This window comes from Zosterops lateralis (assembly GCF_965231275.1).
Source record: "Zosterops lateralis genome assembly, chromosome: 2".
NCBI lineage: Eukaryota > Metazoa > Chordata > Aves > Passeriformes > Zosteropidae > Zosterops > Zosterops lateralis.
In genome coordinates this window covers 11,174,991-11,202,399 of record NC_139763.1, presented here as the reverse complement: position 1 = coordinate 11,202,399, position 27,409 = coordinate 11,174,991, and the positions used below count along the sequence as shown (strand labels likewise).

The window sequence follows — 27,409 nt, the reverse complement described above, 5'->3', positions numbered from 1 at the left end:
TTCTTTTAAATGTGTGAGAATAAAATTTGATCCCAAGCCCATCTTAGAAGCAATCTTAATGTGGAAAAGAATATTGTGAGATACATTCAGCTTTTTATAGTAAAGTATGCAAACAAATGACATCTCTTTTTAATGAGAATCTGGAAAATTGATACAACTATAACTCTCGACATATGTGGCAAAGTTTTGAAATATTATGGAGGGGGAACAATCCTTACACAGAAAAAAACAGTATGTGAAGGACCTCTCTCTTCTGAAAGTGCAGTTTTTGAGCTCATAACTACTTTGCAAACCTACAAGTGCAGTCTTCATGCAGTTTGTAAATTATGCCAACATAATGTCTTTTAAAACTTGGTGTGCTTTTCATCATCCTCTTCCCTCCAATATGTCTTATTCCTAGCACTGGAAAAGGGAAGGAATGAAAAGAACAAGGAAATCCACCACAAAGAACTGGAACTAAGATACGAAAATTTAAGCCATGCAAAGCACCTGAAATTGCAAACTCTGCCACTCTGCAGAGTGAAATGTTTTATCCAAAGCATGTTTTCCTGCTGGCTATCAGAAATTTGTGAGCTTCTTCTGTACTTCTAGAGGAGATGAAATATAGTAATTTTTTCCTCACGCAGAGAAATCACTATCTATCCATTGCAGCTGTCTGTCCTGAAAAGGAAATTTCCTGGAGGTACTGAAGATAGATGAAATTATTAGCTGTAAAGACATGACCTGCAGATACAGTATATGAAAACAATTTGGCTATGGTGGTCATATACTGATAAAACACAGTTAATCATCCAGTTGGACTGTGAAAAGGTGCAGTCAGAAGAATTCTTTGAGATCGGATGTGATTCAGAATATTTTATTTTGAGACTGGACAGGACACAGGATAAAATACCGGCTTCTGTTCCAAGACTGCAGATCCTCTCTTATTTTCAGTGCATAATAAAAAAGAGATAATAACAAATCCATGAGAACTGATGGAGAAAGAGGAAATTTTGCAGAGAAATAAAATGTGAAATTCATTCAAGAAAATAAGGGAAGTCACAATAAGTTTTCTAGCTCTCTTAGTATTCTGTGTTCTTAGATGCTAAAGAACAGCAGCTTTAGAGGAAGAAAAGTTATTCAGTTCAACACAGTAGCAGATATGGGGTACACCACAAGCACCTTGACTGGCAAGTGAAATTTGGTGATAATTTAAAAAATATTGAGTCATGAAAATTTTTTATTTCTTCTTGTAAACAGGAAAGAGAAATCAGAATTTATTTTCTCTTATTGTACAAATAATAAAGTTTTATTCAATAAGCTGGTTTAAAAATAATTTATTTTTTGAGAGAAGCATTGACATTTATTTATTTTATAATCAAATTCTTGGTTGGTTATTATTCTCTTTCTTAGGGATTATCTGCAAATTTTGATTCTCTTTTCAAGTTTAGTAAAAAAATAATTTTCGGAGACGTTTCTGACTACAAAAAAAGAAAATAAATCAAAATCAAAATCTGTTACTGGTCTAGCACTGGTTTGTTAATTGTAACATGTTTTTAGATGTGCTCATCTTCTGGTATTAGTCTTTCATAAATTATTTTAAAAGAATGTGGATGAGGATGTATTTATACCATTTATCTTCCAACAGTTTCACTAGAAGGAATGGCAAAGACTGCTCCAATACATTACTCCAACAGCAGAAGCGGAGGTAGATTTCAGTAAACAGAATTTATGTTCTTTTAGTATGGAAAGAATGCTGTTGGCTCATTTTCAACTGCCTGGTTTGCAAATGAAATGGAGAAGTTATACCCACACTCAGAGTGGTGGCACCTTTTGTTTTAATTTCCCTAAATAAGTATGTTATCAGAAGTTGATATTTTTAGAAGCATGACCATTGATTTCATCTAGAAAAAAGAAAATTTTTATTATAAAAAATGAAAATAACCAGTAAGCAAATGCTATTCAGAAGGGCCCAGGTTTAAATGGATACATTGGGTATAGCTGGGAATGAACCTAACTTTCCCCACAGCAGCCTGGATGGAACTATGTTCTGCATTTACAATGAAAACTGTTGATAACACAGGCATCTTTTAGCTGTTGCTGAGTAGCACTGACACAAACTCAAGGCCTTCTTTGTTTCTCATCCTGCTTCACCAGCAAACAGGCTGCAGGTGCACAACAAACTGGGAGGAGACACAGAGCAACAGCTGACCCCAACTGACCAAAGGGCTATCCCAGAGCACGACCTAATGCTTAGCAGTAAAAGCTGTGGGGAAGGATGAAAGGGGGACATCTGGAGTAAAAGAGCTGCTCTTTCCAAGTAACTGTAATCTGTGAATGAGCCCAGCTTTCCTGGAAACGGTTGAACACCTGCCTGCCCTTGGGAACTGGTGAATGAATTCCTTCTTTGCTTTGTTTGCATGGCCAGGTTTGTTCTACCTGTTAAACTGTCATTATCTCAACCCACCAGTTTTCTCGTCTTTGCTCTTATGGTTCTTTTACCCATCCCACTGGGAAGGTAGGGATGGGTCAGGGGGCAGCTGCTGAGCAAGCAGCTGTGTGGGGCTGAGCTGCCTGCCATCATTAACCCACAACTCTTCAGAAAGTATTCCCACTTGCTCTGCCAAGCATCTTGAAATGTAAAATTTTTCCAGTGAAATGCATTGACTGTCTTTACAAGAGCATCTCACAAGAGTTAAGCTTTACAGCACTATACCTAATGTCAGAGCTGCATTTACATAATCTGCAACAGGATTTAGAGATTTCTATCTCACTAACTGTAGTGTGAGAAAGAACTAAGATCACTCTAGGCATACATTTTTATTTTTACTTAAATCAGCAAGTAAAAAATAAACCAATTTTTTTCTAAAATATCAGCTAAAATAATAGCAGCCAAGTCACACATTTGAATATCTATCAGATACCAAGAATTCATATCTTTTCCAATGTGCAAAAACTATGAAGACATACATTGCCTGTTTCTAATATTTATTACATAGCAATCAATTCAAAGCAAATGAAGCCAAAGCTAACAGGACCTTGTGCAGCTGTAATTGTTCATTTGAATGAGCTCTCCTTCAGATTCCAGTATTTTAAATTGCTTGTGATCAGTAGGAAAAAAATATATAATCTTACAAAAACAGAGTTGCTGTTTCATAAATAATATCCTATTATCAAGAATATCAAGACCTTTCATGAGCTGCATTTTGAAGTGATAAAATGTTTTCTGTAAAGAAAAGAGCATAAGAAAAAGATGGTGAGAATGCTAGAAAACTGTATTTTGTTGAATAGGAGAGGAAATTTCCTATCTTAGAAAAACTAACTACACTGAAGCAAGCTATAGTTTTTGGTATTGATTTCACTAGAGCCTTGGTAAACTGTCTCATCATGTCTCTAAGTTTGCTTTTGTATTTATTTGTTTGCTTATATTAAGCACACTTTGAAGAGTACCTGAGGTGTTATCAGTAGTACAAGAAGGAAGCCAAAAACCAAAACTGAGGTACTAGCTCACTAACTTCTAACCAATTCACCCACACTTCTAAAAAGCTTATGCTTTCAACAATGAAATCACATCTTGATTCATTATTCATTATTTCCAATAAAAACAGTACTACTACACATCAAATACTTGACACCTTTCAAAAATCTTTCCTTTCCTGAGATGCTGGGACACTGTGTTTACAATCCATCCTTATGACTGCAAAGTCTGTTATATATTAAATTTACAAGGATTACTCATTGGGAAAGTTTTGCCATATTTTCACAATCCACTTGCAGCTAATATTGTTTAGTATTCTTGCAACTGGAATTTCTTCAGAAGAGATTTGGACACACTCTTTAAAATTTAAATGCTCAAGCTCACAAACAAAAGATTGATCAGGTTGCTCCTCCAAGTCCCATAAGAAAATTTCAGGGAAGGGCCATAACTGATCTAGGCACAGAATATCAAGATACAGGTAGTTTAAATTTCATCATCAGAAGTTTTCCCAATTCAGCTTTTTTCCAAATCAGGCGTTGATGCCAGTATATGAGACAGATCTCTGAGGTACATATTCCTAATATGCTCTTATAGACAAACTACACTATCTCTTAATGTATATAAAACTATTCCTTCAAACGTATGTTACCAAAATGAAAAGGTAAAAGAATCAGAAAAGTGTTAAAATCTGACTTATCTGGGCCTAGATTGTCAAGAAAAAAATGACAGATGATGACTGATGGAAAAAAAATACAGCAAGGTCCATTTGGCATTTTTATTCTCTCCTGTGGGGTAATTTTCTTTCATTTATCTAGAATTAGGTTTGCTACTCCTTAGCTGTGCTCTTCTCTTCTGTTCTGACTTAAGGTTGTCAAGTATATAATTAAGTGATTGACAAGAGCTGACAGCCTTCTTATTGTCATTCAAAGTTATCAAGGACAAAATCCAAATACATGTTTTTTGTGTTTTTTTTTTTTTTTTTTTTTTTTTTTTTTTTTTTAAATAAAAGGTTATTATTTTTTTTTAAGGATGGTCAGTTTTAAGCTGCCAAAAATAAAATTAATATACCATTTTAAATATATGACAAGTGACCACCACAGAGAGTAAACAGATACAAATTCTACACCAAGAGAGAGTCTGAAGCAGTATAAGCAAAAATCAAGGCTGTATAAGCCTTGGAACTGGACTCAATGTAGAGGAGTACAGGGGGAGTGAGTGATGGCCCAGAGATAAGGAGGGAGTAAAGGGAAAAAATTGGGAAACTGAGTAAGCAGGGAGAAATGGCCATTGAGATTGCAAGAGCATTTGGAGTCAAAGGTGGCTGGAAAATATAAAGTGGTTTGTTATATTGTCTGGAGAAGATGATTTGAAAGGGTCAGCAGGGTTTTCAGTGAGCTAGCAGTAGAAACATGATTTTCTCCATTCTGCCAACTCACTTCCCATCCAGAAGTGTCATTTCTCCATCCATTCCTTAAATGAGACTTGCATTTCTGTCCACCCTTTCCATGTCCTCATCATCTATAATAACCTAAATCTGTCACAATCACCCAGGAAAACAGTTTTCCAGGGGAAATGGTAGTGCTGAAATAAAGACTAGAAAGAATACCCAGAAAGTGCAGCTTTAACCTCTTCCTATGGTTAGAAGGAGGTATGATGACTCCTAAAGCTTTCAACAGATAAGTGGAGGAGGAGCAGGCAGTACTACCTCTCTCCTCTCCTCCTGCCCTCTCCCCACATCCTTCCTTCCATCCCACACATCCTGAGCTCTCCTGCAGAGGTAAGGAGAACCAACTGCAGACATTTGTAGAACATGAAGGATAGGGTTGTCTCTTCAGGTTGGAATAGAGCAGCTTCAGTTCCTCTTTTAACAGCAGGGGAACTGGAATCAAGCTGAGCATCCCAGGCCATTTAATCCTAAAAAGAGTAAATCATTGCAGTGGCAAAGAATTTCTGAAAGTATTAAATGAAAATAAACCCCAAATGCATGCAATGGTAATATGCATATTATTAAAATAAAGTCCAGAAATGCAAAAGAAGAAAACTTAAACACTGTTTACTTGATGTATGCCTCTACTACACTGTTCAGCTTGTTCAGTCAGACAGAGAGGAATATGGAATAAGGTTGGGTAAATATCTGTATTTTCATTTCCGTATAAGAAATTTTCTGTGTACTTTTTACATTTGCTGCCATTTCCTCCTTCTTTCCAAGGGGAAAGAAGAAAAAAAAGAAAAGAAGAAACGTCAGAAGAAAAAAAAGCCTCTGTTTTATGCACACCCAAACTAGCAGATGAACTTTTCCACTAATTTAAGATTAATTCTACAATCAAAAAGTATTGATTTTAAGAATATAATCGATAACTAATAAGGTGAAACAGCACTTAAGATATAGAATATATAGAATATAGAATTCATCCTTTGTTTTCTTGACTACCACTAGTCAAACCTCAAAATCAAAGTACACCAGTCCTTCACAAGCTTAGAGTATGTTCCAGGGCTCTTTTAAACACCAAAACAATACTGCTCAATTCCTTCTGCAGCATTTCTGTTCTTTCAAAATCTTCTATTTGAAGTAGCAATTCAGTAAATAAAATTTCACTGCCTCAGAAACTCAGAATGATTTAGATGGAAAAAAATAAATGAAAATGTTATTAAATGAAGATTGCTATCAGTAATAAAAGCTAACAGAGGTACTAGAGACTTCTTTTCTAGGTTAACTAAGGTGTTTCTGGACTGCGTGACTGGAGAGCAAACAAAAGAAAACGACGAGTTTTATTATGCTAATTGAGTAGGGCTGAAGAAATATGTGAATTTAAATTTTTCAGAAGACTTAGACTGTTTGACTTATAAAAATACTGACCTTTAGATTTCAAACCCTAAATACAGAAGTAAATAATCCACGGTAACAGGAAAAATTTATGAGCAACTAAAACCATATAACTATTAGCCTATTTGTAAGCTTTTCTTATCTTACTAGACAACATACTTTTCATTCTTTACATAATTTGGGTTCTAAAATTGTTTTTGACTAAGAGTGTCTTGTTGACTACATCACAACACAATAAAACAGGTTTACTATGTATATATTAGAAAGAAGTTGGGCTTTTTGTCTCTAAAAAAAGCTTTTAGCTCCCACTTAAAGTATTTTTCTAAAGCCTTAGCACACCACAAATGTTACACGGACTACATTTAAAAAGTGCAATCTGACTGTAACAGATTGCAAAATGTTAATTTTATCTCAGTCACAGTTGCAGTGGGTTGTAATAAGAAAGCTTTTACTTCTGGTCTGCCTTATTCAGTCATTTTGATTTTTATATACCTAAGAAAACCCTATTATTCTCACTCTGTAATTCCAAAACCAGCATGAATTTAACCATGCTTTGAAGCTTTCTAGGGTTCTTCTTGTAAGCAAGATATCTAGGAATCTCTAATTAAAACACTCAATGACTTGGGGTACTGTCATGCACAGAATTGGGATTGAACAGGACTATGAGGAAATAAATATTTAAGGAAAAGAAAACTGAGATAAATCAAGAAAAAAGTTGGTTAGATTTTCTGAAGGTATTTCTTAAGCTGTCAACTACAGCAGCATCACTTCCAATATTCCCTTTTTTTTCTTGCAACTGAAATAAACAAATCTCAGCAGAACAGTCAGTAGGATGATATAAAGGTCAGTATTTGCACAACTTTGAGCCATTACTTTGGAGCTCCACATATTGTTGATGCCGTAGGCAAAGCTGTTTCAAAGTGTAAAGTATAGGTCTACATCCACATGTTCAGAATAACGTATCCCTAAAAGGTTTAAGTATATTAAATCTGGATGACTGGATCAGAATAAACACATTTCAAAGTGCTCATGTATGCCCTTAAATGTTCCATTAAGGAGACAATGCAGAAGTGACTATAACTTCCATTATAGCAACATTTGCCACCTACTTAGACTCTAATTATCTGACTTAGCCAAAAAAAAAGATTGTGATTAAAGATAACCACATTATTATCAGGACCAAAAAAATAATTGCTTTGACCACTACAATAATTGCTTTTTGAACTAATACTAATTAGATATTCCATATTTGCTTTCTTGTCTGAATTAGAACAACAGTACTGATAGTGAACAAACAGGATTTCGGAAAGAACTTAATTACTGCCTATTAAAACAGTATCAGACCTCTCTCTAGTTTGGCAAACAAAGCAGTGACAGAAAGATGGAGTTAAACTCAGCTGAGGAAAAATGTGAAGGTTTTTAAATCAACCATTGCAGTAATTTACCAGGAGATGTGGATGACTGTTCATATGTGGAAATTAGAAACCGGTCTTGGTTGGTTTGGTTTCATCTGGGATTTTTTTAATTATTATTTTTGAGAGAGGTGTTGCAGTTCAAGCAGAAAATAAGGCAAAAAGCTGAAAGGATGACTTTATAGAGCAGGTCTGACTGGATGACCAGAGCAGCATCTTCTGACCTTACACTGAACCAACTATACTAATTCTATGCATATCTCAGAGACGACATATTGTTGAATTTTCAAAGTCAGCTACAGGGTTGCCATACCACACGCAAGAGTTGTAACTGTTTCTGTATAAATGTTTAATATAATATTTTAATAGCCCAGCAATGTTTGTGTGCTTGTTTTGGGGGCTCTTTTTAATACAAATATTTCTGGCAAGAAAATGAATACCTGGCAAAACGTTTGACAGTGACGGCTAGATTAAAAGGGAAGGTGGAGACCATCCTCTTAGAAGTTCATGGATGTCCACACCTCAGTAATTGCTACACAGCTTTCTCTGCTGTTAAATCTACTATCTCCTGCTGTTAGATGGTTATCCCATACATTTCTAGCCCAAATTACTGCCAAAGTACCCTGGGAAATGTATATCAAAATACTGTGAAATTGCCACAGACTTGAAAGAAGCAAGGCTACCCTTAGAGAGCCCAAGAAGAAAGGCAAAATTGTAGATAGTGCTGTTTGGGTCAGGAACCAGGCAGTTCTGAAAATGCTAAATGAAACTTCCTCATGTCAAAATTTCTTCACTGACAGACAGTATTTCATATCACCCATGTTATCCTGCAGGGCCTCATTTTTACACTGAGAGGATATGGTTGCATTAAGAATTGAAAATCAGCCATCACTTTCTAGGATTCAGGTTTACTTATATGAATAAAGATTGTGGTAATACAACCAGCAAAACCACAACATTTGAATGTGCAGGAGTTAGAAAATGCACATCTCGAGCTGTGGATTTTTATTGACAGAGGAAGAAATATGGCTAAGAAAAATAAAGCTGATCAACACAAACTGAGAACAGGACCAGGAAAATCAGGGCATTACATAGTCAGTAGTACTGAGAGAAGTTTAATGATTGAAAAAAAAGTACCAACATGTAAAAAACAATCACATAGTAAGAGCTGAACTTCAGCATGTCATTGGTGAAAGGTTTTCCTGCCATGGCTGCATCCACTGACTGTGACTATAAAACCCACGGCTTAGACACCAGTGCTGGCAGAAGCTGTATCGTAAACAGAGCTGCTCTGTTAAGTACTTCTATCCTTTTTTCCATGCTATAATGTAAACAACTGTTGTACTATTTCCTTTGCACCATTTTGTAAAATTGGAAAGTCATGATGATACCATCTAAGTTTGTCAAGTATGAATACTAAATCATGCAAAATAGCTATCAGAATGAGGGTAAACCCAGGTCAAAGAATGAACCCAGGCAGAGTCAGACTGTCAAGCTTGGGAAACCAGAGTTGTAAAAGACACAACATGAAATATATTCTACATGCATGAGAAGCTGGTACACTGCAAACCTGGAAGTGTTCCAGCATTCACAAGTAGCAGAGGAGTCAAGATTTTCTTATAGATGTAGATTTCATGCCTTCTCCATGAATATACATGAGTATTTCAGAGATCCACTCTACATATCATGCTATTATTGGAAATTATCATGTCAACATGGTAAAAAAAATATTCAACACAAAAAACAAAGATCTATCCTAATACTTTAAATTTGTAGCATGCAAATATGCATTTCAATGTTGATTTATTTGGATAGTTTCTTAAATTCTAATATATATATATATATGACAGTTTATAGAAGAAAACTGTAATTAAGGAAGAAAATAATGAGTGAAGCAGCTCCAGAGGTTTGCACCTCAGCTACAGAGGCTTTCTAGATCCTGAGAATGAAGAATTCTTTCTCTACTCTTACTCAATACATTTCTTATGTAATGCAAAATGAGTTATTAAAGCTCAAGTGTGATTTTTGACAACACTGCTAAAAATTATCATGCTTAACTGACGGTGTGGGTTCTGATTTTGGCACTACAGCCTCTAAATTGTGGCCAAGAAAATTACAAAGACAAATCACAATGGCATAAAATATATTAGGGTTTACTGAGCCATACTTTAATTCTTTGAAATAAGTGTAGAGTTATGATAGCAGAGTGACCTGAAATTAAGAAAAAAAAAAATCAGCATGGAATGTATTTTATAGTAAATGCTGTTGCAAAGTACAATATACTTTCTGGGACTGAATACCTAAAAAGATTTTTTCTACAATTTATTAGTGTTCACATTTTTCTTACCATTTTTTGATGCCTTTTAAACTGACACCTGTACATACTTTAGAAGCTGAGATGTTGCCCAAAGCCTCAAGTGATACAGGGATAGTAGGACTACCAAGTCACCCTGTACGTTCCTTGGTCACCACAAGGTCTTACTCCACATGGGTGACCAAGGATCATGCTGGACTTGTCCAGTCTCTTTATGTCTGCATCTTCTATTCTTCTGTTTTCTAACTGCATTACTGTGAAGTACTAAAGAGTCTATCCCTCTATGTACATTTGTACTAAACTTAAAATTCATGTGTAGGAAACAACAGGTATTAAGCATCTGGAACCATGAACTTTAGCCAATAAACAATAATTCCTTCATTTGAAAAAGTCTTTAAATAGTGAAAAGTTTTAAATTAACTTGGGACCACCACCACTGAGATGCCCAGGGTGAAGGAAGACCAACAGGACGCTATTGGATCCATGGATGGTGTTTATCTTCTGCTTAACCTGTCTCTGTCTCATCCTCTCTCTCTCTTTCTCCCCCTGCCTTCTCCTTTCTATTTCATTCTATCTCTCTGCCTCACATCTTACAGTTAAATAAAATCTGTATTATTGACTTCAGCATATGATCATGTTTGCACCTTAATTTGGATAGAGACATCTCTTAATAATTGGATCTTAACAACTCTTATTTTCATATAACTAATTTTCATCCCTCCTTGATTTTTTTATGTGGTGACAGAAGTAATGAACTAAAAAAGAAGAGGGCATATGCTCAAGTTATTCAGCATAATTACCCATACCAATAAATTGTGAGCTTTGCTTCCAACGTGAGACAATCTGTAAGGCCTGAGGCACTGCCCAGCCATGGTCAGGGTTTAGCATCAGCGACACATGCAGCAACTTTGGATGAAACTGTGTTCCTGGGGGAGTTGGGATTGCTGCTGAAAGGATGCAAGCTGTGCTGCACCAGTTAACCTCTAGGCCAAAAAATGGTCCTGGGCACTTCATAATTGCTAATGGATACGAATTTTAAGAGCTATAGGAGGGATTTTAATTGCTCTACCTGTCACCAAGACCAATTATGTATTGTGTGTTCAAAGTGTTACTTTGAGAAGTTCTCTGTAACAACATGTAATAATTTCGCCTTTGGTTGCAGCTTTTTTACTCTCATAGAATTACTTTTGTGCCACCATTAAAGGTTAACACTGCTGGAGATCTTATTTAATTTTTGTCCTAAGTAAATTTAAGGGACATCTCATATCTTTTTAATTGCTTATTTTTGCAGGTGGAAAAAAGGTATGAGTAAGTTTTAAACTGGTATTAATTCAAAGAAATGGAAAGTTATCAGTGTGAGTTGTGAAAGTGAAATTCATGGATATTCTCCTTGATATATGCATGAATTATATAGATCAATATTATTTAAAAGGTTAAATCAGATCATCTGATAAGGATCTGCATTTATTGCACCCCTTAATTTAAGGAAGAAAATGTAATCATAGTTATCAGATTATAGTTGCATGACAGAAGCAAAGGTTGCTATGGTTTTGAGAGACAGAAATCACTGTATTTTGGAAAATTCTTTCAGAATATTAATAATTGGTATTTTAGATGCACTTTAGTTTGTGTGTCAAGTTTAAATTTAGCTACCACAAATTTCTGTAATTAAAATTTGCTAAATATAAGTAAAAATGCAAGAAACTTGCTTTAAAATAGGCATATTACTTCAACACAATATTGCTAACTAGCTAAAGACACCCCAGCCATCCATTTAAAATAAACACATATCCACATCCTCTTTCTCTTCTACCTATCCAACCCCACATGTTCTTATCATTAATTTCAACCTGGTTCTGAGGTCAGAAAAATTTTAACACTCAATATTTTGTGGCCTTCAGAAATTAAAATCCTTACAATACACGAAGTTTATACCTAGTCACGTTAATTTTGGAACTCTTTTCCTGAAAAAGCAGCTTAGAAAACAGAAGAGTCAGTAGAGGACTTAATGGCTGGGAAGAAAGGAGAACTTTGCAGGCTTAAGAATATGAAGAACATTGACAGAAATTTCATAAAAGACAATGTCTCAAATGAAATTAAAATTTGCAGGCCATTACATTGAAGCCTATAATCAAAATAGTCTGGTTTTCCTGAGGACTTACATGAACCTGGTGTTTTTCACTTCACTGCTATATTTACAAGTGCAACAGTCAGTTTTAAACTTCTTCTTCAGAGCTTCCAAGCTTTTAGAATGTCCAAACCGATTATTTTTATAATTTTGCATCCAGTCTCTTTTCTATGAATATTATCATCATGCTTTTCATTCTACTAGGTGATCATAAGTATCACTCTTGTTTCTGAGAAAAGGAGTTATGAAATCCTGTAGGATATACTTCAGTGTTCTTTGGATATTGGTGAAGGCACTAAATGGTTGCAAAATAAACGTTGAATATTTGTACAGCTTCTGGGAATACCAGAGCAAAAGACACATCCTTTCAATAGGCAGCACACACATCCTTTATTTTGTTAAAGGTACACATTAGCCACAGCAATTTAAATTAATTTAAATCGCAATTAGGATAGCAATTTAAAAATAGGCATAAATATAAATATTTCAAAAATTATTCGAGAGGGTGTGTAGGCTTGACCCAGTGTAGGACAGGCAGCATGTTAGCATGGGTCTGAATGTTTGAAGTTGAGTGCAAAATTGAACACTGTCAAGAATTGTCTGCTTTCTTATTATATCTACTCATTCTTAATGTGTTTTGTAATTATTAATGGTCTTACACTGCTTAATCTTAAAAAAACGTTCTGAGGATATAATCTGCCTTCAGAGATAATTAATAAAGAATCTTAAACGAAGATTCTCTCTGTCAGAAAAACCCCTACAGTCTGGATAAACCCAATTCAACATTCTAAAGAAGTTAAATCTATGTCTTTTAAAAGCAATCCACATAGATAACATGCAGATAAAGAGCAAATACACTTCATATGATTACAGTCCTTATAATCCTTAAAGTCCTTATAATCACAACTAAGTGATCTACAACCAAAACTTCCTCCAGTAAAGGTCAGCCTCTACAGGAAAGTGATATAAATTTAGCTGTGTAAGAAATATGGTGGAGTCTTTCACAGACAGAAAGAGTATTTGAGTTTCTTTGGAGCTCTTAATTATCCCCCCACCTCTAAGGGCATACATGATCTCCTCCTTATATTTCAAGACTACAGATTTAAAAAAAAAAAAAACAAAAAAAAAACCCAACAACTTCTTTTTTTTTCCTGTTCTTTCAACCATTTTTTTTCCAAAATATTCTAGTCACATCATCACAAGATGGAAAAGCCAAGCAGAACACTTCACTCACAATCAGTATCAAAAACAATAGTCCTATAATTTGTAGAAATTTAGCCCTATTTTCATTTTATATAAAATTCAATGGTGGAATCATTCTATAAATAAAGGAACAAAATAGAAAAATATATGTATCACCTAAAAAGTTTTGTTAAACTGCAGAAGGACTTGTAGTTTTCTTGAAACCAAAATTCCATCAGTCATTCAGTACATATAATGACATTTGCAAAAAGCTACACTAATTTTATCTTTTAGAAAGGGAATGAATGCCATTGCTGAACTCATTCTGTCAATTATAGGACTAAACAGGACTTGAGATTCAGTCTTTTATATAACACGATTGTATGGCTTAAAAAGTTTTTGGACATTAAACAAGTTTCTTAGCAGAAACTAAGTTAAAGTAAACTTAATAAACATACTCTGCACAACCATACATGCTCAGGAGCAGGTATTATTCTATTTCATGCAAGACAAGAAAAGTTTTGAATATTTACAGCTTTCCATTTTCGACTAAAAATTGCACCATCAAATTGATACAAAACGAAATTCAGTGTCTTCTCTTCAATCTTCACCTATGTAAACAGGATGCTGAACTACTATAACCTTAGAGATTTTGATTATATATTGTACTTTAAATATTTCCTCAGTTTATTTGAAGACCATATATGTATAGATAAAAGGCAAGACCAAAAGGTCTAAGTATACACCCAGTAGGCCAGTTGGTTTTAGAGAATATTTTTCAGCCTTAATTTCTCTGGTTTCAGTCAACCCATATACAGGCATCTTTCCTATACTTAAACATCTGTCAGAGATCAGATTACAAATATTTTTCTCAAACATATTAGATAATCTCCTTTATTGATTCTGGAGTGTTACCTGTACAGTTAAATATCTTTCCTTGCAATATCAGAATTGCATTATGGTCCTAAATGTTCTGATTTTCATGTACTCATAATAGCTTTAATGAAATAGCTTTAATTATTCAACATTGATATCATGAATTTAAGTTCACCTTATATTAAAATTTGATGCATTGACTTTTGGGGCTATTGTTTCATGCATATAATATGGCAAAAACAATAGGTTATATGTCATCTTGGAACTATTAGTTCTAATCTGCCCTCTCACTAGAAATCATTCAGCCAAAAAGAATAAAGGTTTCCTTAATTCAAAGAGTTTTGAACTTCTGGGAACAATTGCCTCAAAGTTACATCATTAATAAACATTATACAGCTGATGCTGCAACTGAATTTTTGACCACTAAGGACCCCAATGCTTTTTTAAAATAGAGAAAATTTTACCTTAATATCAAAGGCTCCTGGCTGACCCACTTTGTTGTAAAGCTCCAGCTGGTTCTTGACAGGCGTTACCCACAATATCACCTGATTTAGTTGTTGATCAAGTTCAACAAAATCCTTTAGCAGAATCTCTATTTCTTTTTGTTTTTCTGGAAGCTCTTTGGACACCTGAAGAAATATGAGAAGACATTGTTTTAGTGAAAAAAAACCCAAACAACCTATAAAACAATTTCATGCTACACATACATACATGTATATAAAATGTTAAAATACAAGTTTTATATACTTGAAGAAGGGAAAGAGAATAGACCCAACAATCACATTATTAGGGCAGGTATCTTGCAATTCAGTTGAAACACATTCTGTCCTAAAAAAAACCCAGCAAAACACCAAAACACACATACAGAAACCTAAAATAAAATTTAAAGAAAAAAATAAAACCTTACTAGTATTTTTAGTAAAAAAAAAAGTTATCTCGATATACTAAATTGTTTTAAAGCTTAATTTTTAATCAGGAAAAAAATTGAAAACATGAAATTGATCACTTCAATTATAGCTAACCTTTCTTGACACCTTGAATGTAGATATTTATAAGCATGTGTTTTCTTATAAGGTGTTTAGAGTTGCCAATTGGATCCATATATGCATAAGCAGATGCACACAGTGAAGAAAAATAATGAAGAAATGTATCATCAATTCAGATCAGGCAACTTGGTTCTCTGATTTGCATTCAAAGCAGTCAGATTTTTAACTAAGCACATTCTTCTATGCCAACAATATTAGAAATTAGGAATCAGTGAATGACACAGTTCAAACCCAGCTCTGAAGCACTTGGAGTAACTTAGAGACAGGCTGGCAATAAATAAGCCAACACAAAGCTCCATGCTGTCCTTCCCAGAATGTTTTCTATATCTAGAGAGCTGAGGTGTCACAATGCTACACAATAGGCAACATTGCAAACATACACTAGGGGAGAAACCATCTGTACTTTACAAAAAAAACCCAAAAAAACCCCAAAAAACAAAGACAAAACCAAAAACAAAACAACAACAATAAAAACAAACAAACAAACAAACAAACAAAAACCCCAAAAAACCCAACCCCTCACCCAAAAAAACCAAAAAACAAAACCAAAACAAAAAACAAACCCTGCAGCTAATACGGGGCTTGGGCAGATACAGAACAAGTGCAGCTCATCAGTAAAATCAGCCAGGAAATATTGTTAGTTTCCCATATCATGAAAAGTAAGGTTTCCCAGTGATCATTTTTTAAGCTTTTTTTTTTTTTTTACCAAAGTGACCCTCTTAAAAATGGCATAACATGAGATTTCTCAGACACTCAATATAAAACACATTCCCTGTACAGTTAAACAGCATTAATGGTGCCATTACTATCATATTGCCTGGCTACAGAGGTATAAGTGCCCTGTACTTCTAATCCCTAATGACAAAATTTTTCAGAAGACAATAAATCCAAACTCAGAGTCATGTAAGCAATGAGTGATACTAAAACCGAAACATCACCTGCTGGGAGAATGCAAGGAACACAACTGTCTCATGACATGTATGTTTCTTTAAAAATTTGGTGTGAGAATATTGATTTGTAGGTTCCAAAATAACTCGTCTACATAATCCCTGCATGTGATTTTTTTAGACTGCATGTAAGGGGTATTTGTAATTCAAGAAATTGATTTGCCATATATAATATTGCCTCCCTTGTTCATTATAGCCAGCTCATAACATTCTATTTAATAAAGACTAATCCATGAAGCAAATTACTTTTACTATCGTCCTCATCTTTTAAATATAATTAAATATCTGCTTTTCCAGAATGGCCCCAGAAAAGAAAGAAAACAATTAAAAATGCATTCATTTCCCTTATGTGTTAACTCAAAATTTATGCAGACCTTGGCCTAATTTCATACAAGATTGGTTTCATCTTTCTTACAACTTTTGAATGTTAATCTCTAATGTTTACTAGCTTTAATATTAATGTAAATAAGTTCCACAGAAATACAACTGAAAGCAAGTAGGTATCATAGGCAGATAAAAGTCCAAGCTGACTTTTGAGGACCTGAAATTTAAATATTTTCAATCAACATTAATTAAGCATTTTGGGTGTAAGACAGGAGAGAGAAAGAAAAATTTGTAGAGGTTTTGGGGAGAGGAAGAGAAAGGGGGAAGTAACCAATAATATACTAAGGCATATTCCATCCAGCACAACAGAAGATGAATGATTAAGTTTTGGTGACAGGCTGTACTTCAACCTCTGTTTTCAAAACATATTTTTATCCCACCTATGAAGAGAGGTAAACTCTAATTTAAGTAAATGTGGCCTCTTCTTATAAATTGTCTCCTGCTCTAAAATTATAGCACAAATATAGGATTATAATATTTTTAATAAAGAAATAAAGAAATTTATGTAAATATGAATCAGTTAATTATATATGGTAATATAATCTAATTTTACCACAGAGATAAAAAGAACGAGAGCAAATAAATAAAGAACTTTCACCAACTCAGGTTAGGGCTACAGATAAGCATTTAACAAGGCAATTCCTTGTAAAATCCAAGTAACGTGTCACATGCCATTGTGTGGGAATCAGAGCCCTAGATTCTGGTTATCAGGGATTTCATTTGCTAGTTCATTGTGGTTTGTTTGTGTTTTATTGTAAGCTCTGGCATAAAGCTGTCAAGCTGGCTAATCAAATTAGAGCCTGATGAGTTTAAGGTAATTACAAGTCTGCCTATCAAGCCAAGGTACTGTTGCAGACTGTCTCTTGGGGGACAGCTTGTTTCCTGAGCTAATTCTGCAGCTCACCAGAAGCATAAATTAGAAAACCTCCATGGAGTAATGGACATGGACATGATGACTGGCTGTTCAGATTTATGTGCTTCCTGTGGCAGAGCAGTACACGTGGAGATGGGGCCCTCCAGAATCTTCCCTACTGTTTTACTCACAGTCCTTTCAGTTTATTCTTCACAGCTCCAGGAGCTGCACCCCTGAGGTGGGATTTCAATGCTGGTGGGAGCCACGGCAGTCCCACAGCTGTTGTTTCTGGGCACTCTGAATGAATTCTACAAGTTCTTGGACGCCTCCAGGGATGAATGATCAGTAGCTAGTGTCCCATTTCAATAATCTCTTTTACATTTTTGCTTTGGGCCCCATCCTCCTTTTATTCACTTGTTGTCTTGGGATAACTATCCAGTGTTTGCTTACTTTAATTCCCTTTGGTATCTTATGTCTTTCCCTCCTGTTTAAGAAAGTTTTACCAGAGGATGGCTGAAGTTCTTTTTTAAGAGTGACAACCAACAGGAACAGTGGCCATAAGGCAACAACTGCAGCAGAGTGAAAACAGGACAAACACGAAATGCTTTCCCCAGGGTCTGCCTAGGACTGACACAGGCCTGATGAAGCATTGTTACAGGCTGGCAAGCAAGGCAGGGTGCAAATAAAAAAAGGAGTTGAATAAAAGATAACTTCAGTTGGAACATCTTTCTAAAAATCTGGGTTTTCCCTTTCAGTACAAATTAAGCATTTTCAACTTCGCCTTATTTCATTACAGATCAACACTGACTATACACCTTGGTTGGCAACCAAAGACACAAAATGAATTTGCGAGTGGAAACACCAAAAGTATGGATTATACTTTCAGAGACAGCCAATCTGAGTTCAACATCAAAGGACTATATAATTTCAATGTTACATGCCAAAACATTCAACTCAAAGCCTGTGACACATCTAAATTTTGTACTTTAGTTCAAGTGCTAATTAAGTACGATTAATTGGAAGCTTAGTGACAGAGTAATAGAAAAGATTTAAGCTCTAAATAGTAAAACTGCAGAAGAGCTTAATTTTACCAACTGAAATTGGTCTTCACAATATTAAATTTTTTTCTAACCTGAAAATATCTGACTATTTTCCACGTATTAAATTTTACTTATTCTAAATTTTGCTCTTTTTATTAAAACACACACAAAAAAATCCACAAAAATCTGCCAGCACAAAAAAGGTAACATCTTTCAAAACATGAGAATATCTGAAGTATAAATAATTGCATACTTTCAAAACCTAGGTCTTCATCTAAGTATTTTAATTTCTTATTATGAATTCTAAAATTACTTGCATTGTTTGCTTCTGTTCCATCTGAACCTGATGTCTTGCATGATTTTCCCCCACAAACAGCCTAAACAACACAGTACTATGCTGATCCTATCCCTACCTCAATCTGATTACTTCGGTGCAAAGCCTTACCTATGCTCATCTTGGCAGTTTAGATCCCCTTGATTGTTTCCCTTGCTCCAATTTTCCACTGCTATTTCTCACTTGAGGCTTAGATAGTTATTTTTTCAGTCTGCACACAGTTGTGTGCATGCACTATGGGAAGAATTAGAGCTCTGCAGATGGAAAGGAATATCAGTTCTTATGATAAAAGGTATAAAGGGAGGAAGGATTTTTATAAAATATGTCACCTGATGTAAAATCATATTCTGTTTGCCCATTCTATTTAAATCTTATGAATATCCAGAAAGCAGATTCAATTAAAGCAGTACCAATTAAAATAATGGTTGTGGAGTTACAGCTCAATCTTTTAACTCAAGAACAATGCTCAAAATGAAAACCTTGAAACTAATTAGGTAGAGACAGTAAGAAATATCAAATCTTGGGGAATAGTCTTGCACAAGTCAGAAATATTATTGCAAATGAATTAACTTGATGAGTTGTATTACTAGTAAGGCATCACTACTTGTACATATATTTCAAGTGACTGATGCCTGATTTCAAACATCACCTCTCTCTCACAAGTCAACCTCTTTCCCTGTTTACCTGAAATGACCAAAGAGAAAATAATGCAGCTATTACCCAGCTGTTTGAGAATATAGATGAAGACATGCATCTCTCCAACATGCAATTCTTAAAAAAAAAAATGAAAAAATTTCTCAGTGGTAAGCAGAGCAAAGAAATCCCAAATTCCAACGTTTTAACAGCAGTGAAAATATGTCAGTTTCTTTCCTGCAATACTAAAGTACAACTTCCTCTTGCTATCTGCCTCACCAAACTCTAATGGGACAGCACTTATAAACGGATCTTATTTTGAGGAATATTAAAGTGGATTAAAATTTAGCTATCCCAATATGCATAACAAAATAAGCTGCAATAAACATGATCAAAAGTATGTTGTAGAAAATCTGTGAAAACTTCCAAAAATGTTATTTTTGTATGCCCTCCCTGGGAGGGTCACTTGGATATACAAAGCACTTTGTGAAAATTGGTTTCAAATATAGGATAATTAATAGTGTCAGGCTTAAAAAAAAAAAAAATCAGAATTGCCTGCATAGATAAAAATGAAGTATTCAGTATAAAGAATTGAGGAAGCTCTCTGAAAGAATTTCTTCGCTTACTAAATGTAAATCAAGGAGCAGTTTCTTCTTTACCATTCCATTTCTGAAAAAATGCAAATATTAGGAAAAGAAGAGACAGTGACTGACTACATTGCAATCAGCCAAGAGCATAACTGGACTAAAAGCAAGTTTGATGTCATTCAAGGGAGGACCTGGGTAATAAAGAAATAACTGAAGTCATAACAACTATTAAATGAACACTTCAATCCAGACTTATTGATAAATCATAACTGACACTTCCATAGCACTTGTAAGATGATTACATGAAACAGAAATTCTTACAGCCACTGTTCAGAAAGTCTGATCTGCTCAAATTCACCATCCCTAGAGCATGTACTAAAGAATGATTTAAAATGGAAGAGGGAAAAGTTAATTTATATGCATCATTTCTTCATGAAAAACAATCAGTGTACGAAAGAGTTTCATGTAAGTTCAGTTTAGGATGCCATTTAGTTAATTAACTGAGCCATTTGCATTAGCAAACTCAATATTGACTTTAAAACAAAATCTATGTAATTCTTTTAAACTCATGAATATTTATAAGCCATAGTGTCTCTGACAAAGTTGCAGTAAAGACTGTATTATTAGAGGAAGATTAAAGCAGGCTACTAAAAATATGTATAGAAGATTTTATTTGCTAAATATAGAAGAATGTTATTTGCTTTGTATCTAGCATTTCATGTTTCCTTGCAAGGCTCCCAGGACCTGACCTTGGCAGGTGTTTATTTGGTCTTTTTTTTTTCAAAAACTTCTCAATGGAATATTTTTAATATTTTCAACTTTCATTTTTATTTTTATTATTTTTTTTCCCATCAGTGTAGAAAACTAAAGCAGTCCAAAAAAACACAATGCCCCAAACAATTTTCTGCTTCATCTGGCTGTCTAGATTTTTAAAAAGCAAACAAACATATTCTCCCAGCCCAAAGATTTGCTTTGTTTTTCTTTCATGGCAATATGATCACATAGATCACATTCTTCTGAATATCTATGTTTTCATATGTAATACTTGTAACTAATTATCATTCATTCTGCTCTCCACTCTCAGCAATTCTCCTTTGTCAAGGACATTTTTGAGCACAAGTCCCTCCACTTTAAATGTCTGCTAAATAATCTAGTCCAGGATTTTTTTTTTCTTTATCTTTTTTTCCTACTCAGTTCCTGAAATCCAAAAGCGGCCACAAAGGCTTTAGAATCTAATTCCTTCAGTAATTTTTAATGAAGGATATTCCAACAGGAAAATTATTTTAAAATAAACATAAAATTCCCTAAATGTCCTTTTCCTGGTTTACTGCAGAAAATACCATATATATCCCTCAGGCTACACACAGTTCTGTGAGGGACTGCAGTGGTTAAGGGCTTAAACTTAGAACTTTGCCCATTATGGAAAATTTGTATAAAGAAACTGTGACCACTCCCCACACAAATGTGAAAACTGGGCTGTGAGCTCAGCCACCTGATGGGAGCTTGAGGTAAGATAAAAGTTATTCTATTGTCCAATTATCTCAGGTCTAGGGAGAAGTAAACAAGGCTGTGGGGAGAAGAATATATCCACAAAGAAAGCCAAACTCAGCAGCTGTGCTGAGAATCAGCTCTGGATGGGTTCAGGGTGGGAGGACGAGTTTTTGGGTGTGTGACAAGACTCCATCTTCCCTTACATAAACTGGCTTAGTTGTAAAATGCTCCACCCCAAGAAGGCCATAGACACAGGACATTCACATGAGAGGCAGCTGAGGAGGTGTCATAAACCATCAAAGACCTCCAAAGTGTCCTCAAGATTCATTCCTGAGGCCTTGCAGCAGAGGACTGGACATGAGGCAAAGTGATGCAACAGTTCCGGAGTCCGGAACTCCAACAGTCCGGAGTTGCAAGAGACTGTGTCAATCTTCTCCCCTGGAGGAGGCAGCTGAGCATTCCCACCTGGCCTGAACATATATTAATCCATTGAACTCTGTGTTTTGTAGGACCTTCACCACTGAGAAGACCAGAAGAAACAGATCAACAGGTCACCATCAAGATTCATGAGGAAGCTGTAACTGCAGTGAGGTCTCCCCTCAGTCCCCTCCAGGCTGAACACACCAAGTGCCCCCAGCCCCTCCTCACATGGCTTCACCTCCAGACCCTTCTCCATCTTTGTTGCTCTCCTTTGGACACTCTCTAGCAGTTCAATGTCTTTTTTATACTGTAGCACCCAAAACTGCCCCCAGCACTGGAGGTGAGGCTGCCCCAGAGCAGAGCAGAGGGGACGACAATCCCCTCCCTTGCCCGGCTGGCCATGCTGGGCCTGATGCCCCCAGGACACGCTTGGCCCTCCTGGCTGCCAGGGCACTGCTGGCTCAGTCAACTTTCCATCCACCCCCCAGGTCCCTTTCCCTGGCTCTGCTTTCCAGCCTCTCATTCCCCAGTCTGTACATCCAGGGCTGAGGAAAAGTTTAACTTTATTTCAGACTATTGCATTTGTGGGAATTTTAATTACATAGGCGTGTTGCTGTACAGATAGGTCTATATAATTAAAGTATAATCTTTATCTTGTAAACAGCCAAGAGTAAAACATTGATTTTAGGCCCCTGTGATCTTCCTTAATAGAGATGGATGAAAAACCTGACAGACAATGGCAGTGTCTGTCTTGGAACTGAAGTTTTAGGAAGCCCAAACCATTGCCATTGATTGGTGTGCAGTAGTATCTGAGCACAGTGAAATCTCTCTCAGATGCACAGAACATAACTGTAAAAAAATATGTAAGGATTTGCCTGAAGTTACTTACATGATATTTAGTAATTCAATTGCATCAATATTACCTCAATGTAGTTGTCAGCACATATGTATTCAAAATTAGTACTTACATTCAAAGTACTTGGGATAACTTTTGAATATATATGATTAATATATTCTGGATTTTTGTGGCAAACAAGAATAATAAGGAATTTTAAGATGGTCAGTAAGATAATATGATATATATTGGATATATACACACATACATGTATTTAATCATACTTTTATGGCCTCATTGGCTAATACAGCTGCATGACTTGACTTTATTTCATAAATATTTTTCTTTGCTTAGCTTTTAAAATTTTAATTAATACTAGCTGCTAGCAATACACAAATTAAAAAAAAAAATAATTAAGCCTATATATAGTTGTTTCTTAGAGCTGGTGACATTCCCATGTTTGTCCAATGAACATTTATATCAAATTTCTTTTTGCTATATGTGAGGCCATTTTTCAGTATTGCTGATGATAACTTGAATGTGGACTACACTTAATTAGCCACCTATGACAAACTGTCACAGGTAATTTAGCATAACAAAAGACTTTATTATATTTAATGGAATCATTCATTAAATTAAAGTAAATTCAGGAAAATGTCAACTTTCTGATCCCCAAAATGCCAGCTATACTATTCTTATTTCAAATATAAAGAACAGATATCAAACTGTAGCATTCATTTTCCAAGATATTTTATCCTCCACACCACAAATAACAACAGTAGCAATTGCAGTATTTCCAACTGTGAGCTCGAATTAAGTTGCACTGACATGCTGGAAATTTTATGTCATTGCAGGTAATCTATGAATAATTTCTACTCAAGGCAAGCTATAATACATGAACTATAACCTTGTTATGACTTTGTGTTTCTGCACTTTTGGGGCAATCTGTTTTTCTCTACACTTGATCAACCAAGCTAAGACAACATACGCCTGTTCTGGTGGTACAGAAAATGTTCACAAATTATAGCCATGTCACTCCACTCTAATTTTTATCTTGTCCACATAGCACAACAAATTGATTTGCTGTGGCAATAAACAGTGAAATAGTCTCTTCAGTGTCTAGTAATTAGAACTAATACTAGTAGACAAATTAAAAGGCAGCAAAACAAAATGTCTCCATCAGGCACTTATAATAACCTTCATAATACATACAGTAGATGTTGTGAAGACTAAGGTGGATAAATGAGGAGAATGCTGATTTTGGCATCCAGCTTACTTTCAGATAATTTAGCTCATCGCTCTTGGCTGACACCAGACCAAGAATAATATTAAAGAGTAATAAACTCCTTCCAGCAAACCTCTGATTCCATGGTTCACTGGTCTCAGACCTAATCTATCAATCCATTTACTGCACAGTAAAAGGTAAGAAACCCATTACAGATCTGTTACATGCCATGGCAGGTGGTATATGACAAGAACTGAATTCATCACAAACTCCAGTGCCGAGTACCCTTTTGTATGCTTTGAAGCACTAGGTGATTACCTTACTTGGTTATCATAGCAGAAGATACTTTAAGCTTTGAAAATAAATGAAAGATTCTTGATGTGAAAGCATAAAAATGGTCATAAGCCACTTCATTTTTCATAATACTAAGACTTCACAAAGATACTGCTATCTCATTTTTACAAGAAATACTGGCTTTGGAGTGTGTACAATAAGTAAAGCCGGGCTAGAATTTAAAAGTCACGCCTTTCAAATGTGAGCTTTAATCTTCATTCTCTGCTTAAACTATACTGTATTAGGTAACAGCCAATTAGAATTACTATTTAATAAAGTTTTATAAAGAAATGTGGTGTCAAAATTATTACTATCCAAAGGAAGAAAAACTCTTTGCATATCTACTCTCAAGGTCATCAGCACGTGATATAAACATCCCAAAGCAAAGACAATTCTGAAGTAAAAGCTAAAAAGATACTTTTATGTGACTGCAATTCCCTTCATACTAAATTTCTTTTCTATTGCTGTAGGGCAACAGTTTCTGTGACTGTAAAGAAGGTTTGAACATGACTTATTTCAAACATGTCACCTTGAAGGTTAAGACTCACAGGTGTTGTCCCTTATTCCCCTGCTTGCCAGATCAAGGCAAAACAAAAATTTGTGATAACTTTAGGAGATACTGGGCTACATTCTTAGCTGGTTTAAATCTTCCCACCTTCTCTGAAGTAAGCAGAATTACTCTAGTGCACACCAGATAAGGACCTATCGAACATTATTTATGTAACTGTCATGTATGTTTCATATCTTGATAATAGTATCATCCAGCAAAATGAGATAATCATAAACAGTAGAGTGTTACATGTTCATTTCTAGCAGGGACGCCAGACAACAAAGCACACCGTTTGAAACAAAGGATTAAAGGATACACTCTTAAGAGGGGGTGGGGAGACAGAAAAGCCCCAGAGAAATTTCTGCGTGATAATGTTTGTCTACTGTGCTTTGAGGTACACAAAAATATATATCCTGATCAAAACCAATGACTTCAGAATCATCCTCAGGTGACCTAAGAAGTTTGCCTGATATAAAAGTGCCCATCCTGTGAGCTTTGGCTCAGCGTAAATATCTGTAGGGTTTTTCCAGTGCTTGCTACACTGAACCAAGAGAACATTAAGTTCCTCTGTCAGGCTAGCAGAGTTTCTTTCCATGATTTAGAGTTTTAATTCAGATCCTAGATTTTCAGGGCAGAAAGTGAAACAAATAATTGAGGTTTCCTACACAAATCATGAGTAACAGCAAAAAATATGCAAAGAAAAAATAATTATTTTTCCCTTCAGTATCATTGGAAAAATCTTACTGAACCTCAAAATGAGCTTCTAACTTTTTGCTTTGCTTTGTTTTCTACATCTGTCAAGATCACAGAGAAAACAGATAACCTCAAAAAGAGAGCACCTTCAGAGAAGATGTATGGATTTGGGTATTGTAATTTTCAAATTAAATTTCGATTCATTAAAAAACCCAAACCCATAAAAACTCACAAAAAAAACCCCCAAACCACTGCACTTTTCAGATTCTATACATTCTGAGGCCAAGAGACAATGAAAACTCAGTTCTATATATCTTCATGAATAGATAACATAAATAAAAATGATGCAGTTAAATAATGATTTCAATCAGAAGATTATTTCTCTTGGTTTAGACTCTTTTAGTAGTAAATGAAAATTTTCAAGTAAGAAATTCCAAGAATAATTATCTTGCCAGACACATTAGATCTAGGAAACATAAATTATAAAAATTCAGTAAATTGTAATGATTCACTAAACAGTAGTTTTTGTCTCCCATATTTCACGCAAACCTAAGTACTTTCAACAACATTCATGATCGCTCTGACTGTGACAACAGACCTAAAACATTTTTGCATCAGCCAGAAGAAAATGAAAATTTCAAGTTTTTAGGTATATGACTAATCAGTAAAATGCTATATTCAGTGACAAATTGCAGATTTTCTTAAAATATATTTATGTAACCTGACTAGAAGGAAAGTTTTTTCCTGAAAACTAATGCTGTCTTTTTAAAAACACAGCGTAGGTATTAACGTTGTCCCTAAATTTAGCTGTGTACATGGTTCCTTCAGCCAGTAGATAACATTATTTTGATCTTGAATGTTTTGAATTCTTCTATATACGTTGATTTCAGAAGCCCATTTGTAGAGAAAAAGATATTTCTGTCCAACCATTGAAATAATGTGTTATGTGTCCAGCCTGGAGTTTGTGAATGTGAGCAGTATTTATTATCCACTTTTGCCTGAGTCATTAGCTAATATTCTGGACTTTGCCAGACTGCTCCTGTTAGGAAGAAACCAGTAAGAGTGACACACCAAGTTCCTTTTTATTTCTCAGGTCTGTGCTTGAAATTCAACTGTGTTTATGGAAATGGTAACAAAAGCCCCAGGATGCATTATTCTTGACCAGAAACTCTACCTTTGCCTTTTTGGTAAGGTACTCAGAAGATTATTTTCTCATTCATTCTCTGCCCTCCCCCTGACCACCCCCCCCCCCCCCCAACCCCTAGAGCTAAACCAAACGAATCATTCCTTTTTGTCCCACCATCCTGGTAACTTTAACAAACAGATACCACAGGTTAATGTCCCTGACTTTGCAATCAGTCTCAACAGAAATCCTTCAACTGATTCTACCTTGATTGTTTCCAGGCAGGCTAATCCGTGCCTTGGGTGGTAGTCCTCTGGAAAATACTTTCTATCATTTCTACCATGAAAACACTCAAATTATCTACCTCTCTTTACCAGATCTGGTACTCATTTTCATCAGTTTTCAACACAAAAAATATGCTATTTCAGCAATAAAACAGAACTAAATCCTCCCTTCTTTCCATCAGTATGGAGATCCCAGAAATCAAACTATGTGGTACTTTGCTACACAAAAACCAGAAGTGAATGCTCAAGGTTGGAAGAGGTGTGGTGGAAGGTGAAACAGTGGTTTCAGTGTCCACCATGGGATTGGGAACAGGAGAGATTTGGGAAGCGTTTCCATAAAGAAAATGAAACATTTACCTCTCACATACCTGAGTCTCAAAGCTGGAGTATTTGCTGTTCCAGCAAAAGCACCAGGCTACAAAAATGATCCTGTGCATT

General features: G+C 35.2%; 1 protein-coding gene across 10 annotated transcripts in view; it reads right to left on the bottom strand.

The window, feature by feature from the left end:
* Positions 1-27,409, bottom strand: part of DMD (dystrophin) — a gene marked incomplete at its 5' end in the record, with an annotated part of 1,168,120 nt that overhangs the window by 350,658 nt on the left and 790,053 nt on the right. For all 10 annotated transcript variants that reach the window (XM_083855614.1, XM_083855615.1, XM_083855618.1 and 7 more), the window contains one exon: positions 14,658-14,822. In XM_083855614.1, the coding sequence (XP_083711740.1) occupies positions 14,658-14,822 (165 nt within the window). The remainder of the gene's footprint in view (positions 1-14,657; positions 14,823-27,409) is intronic.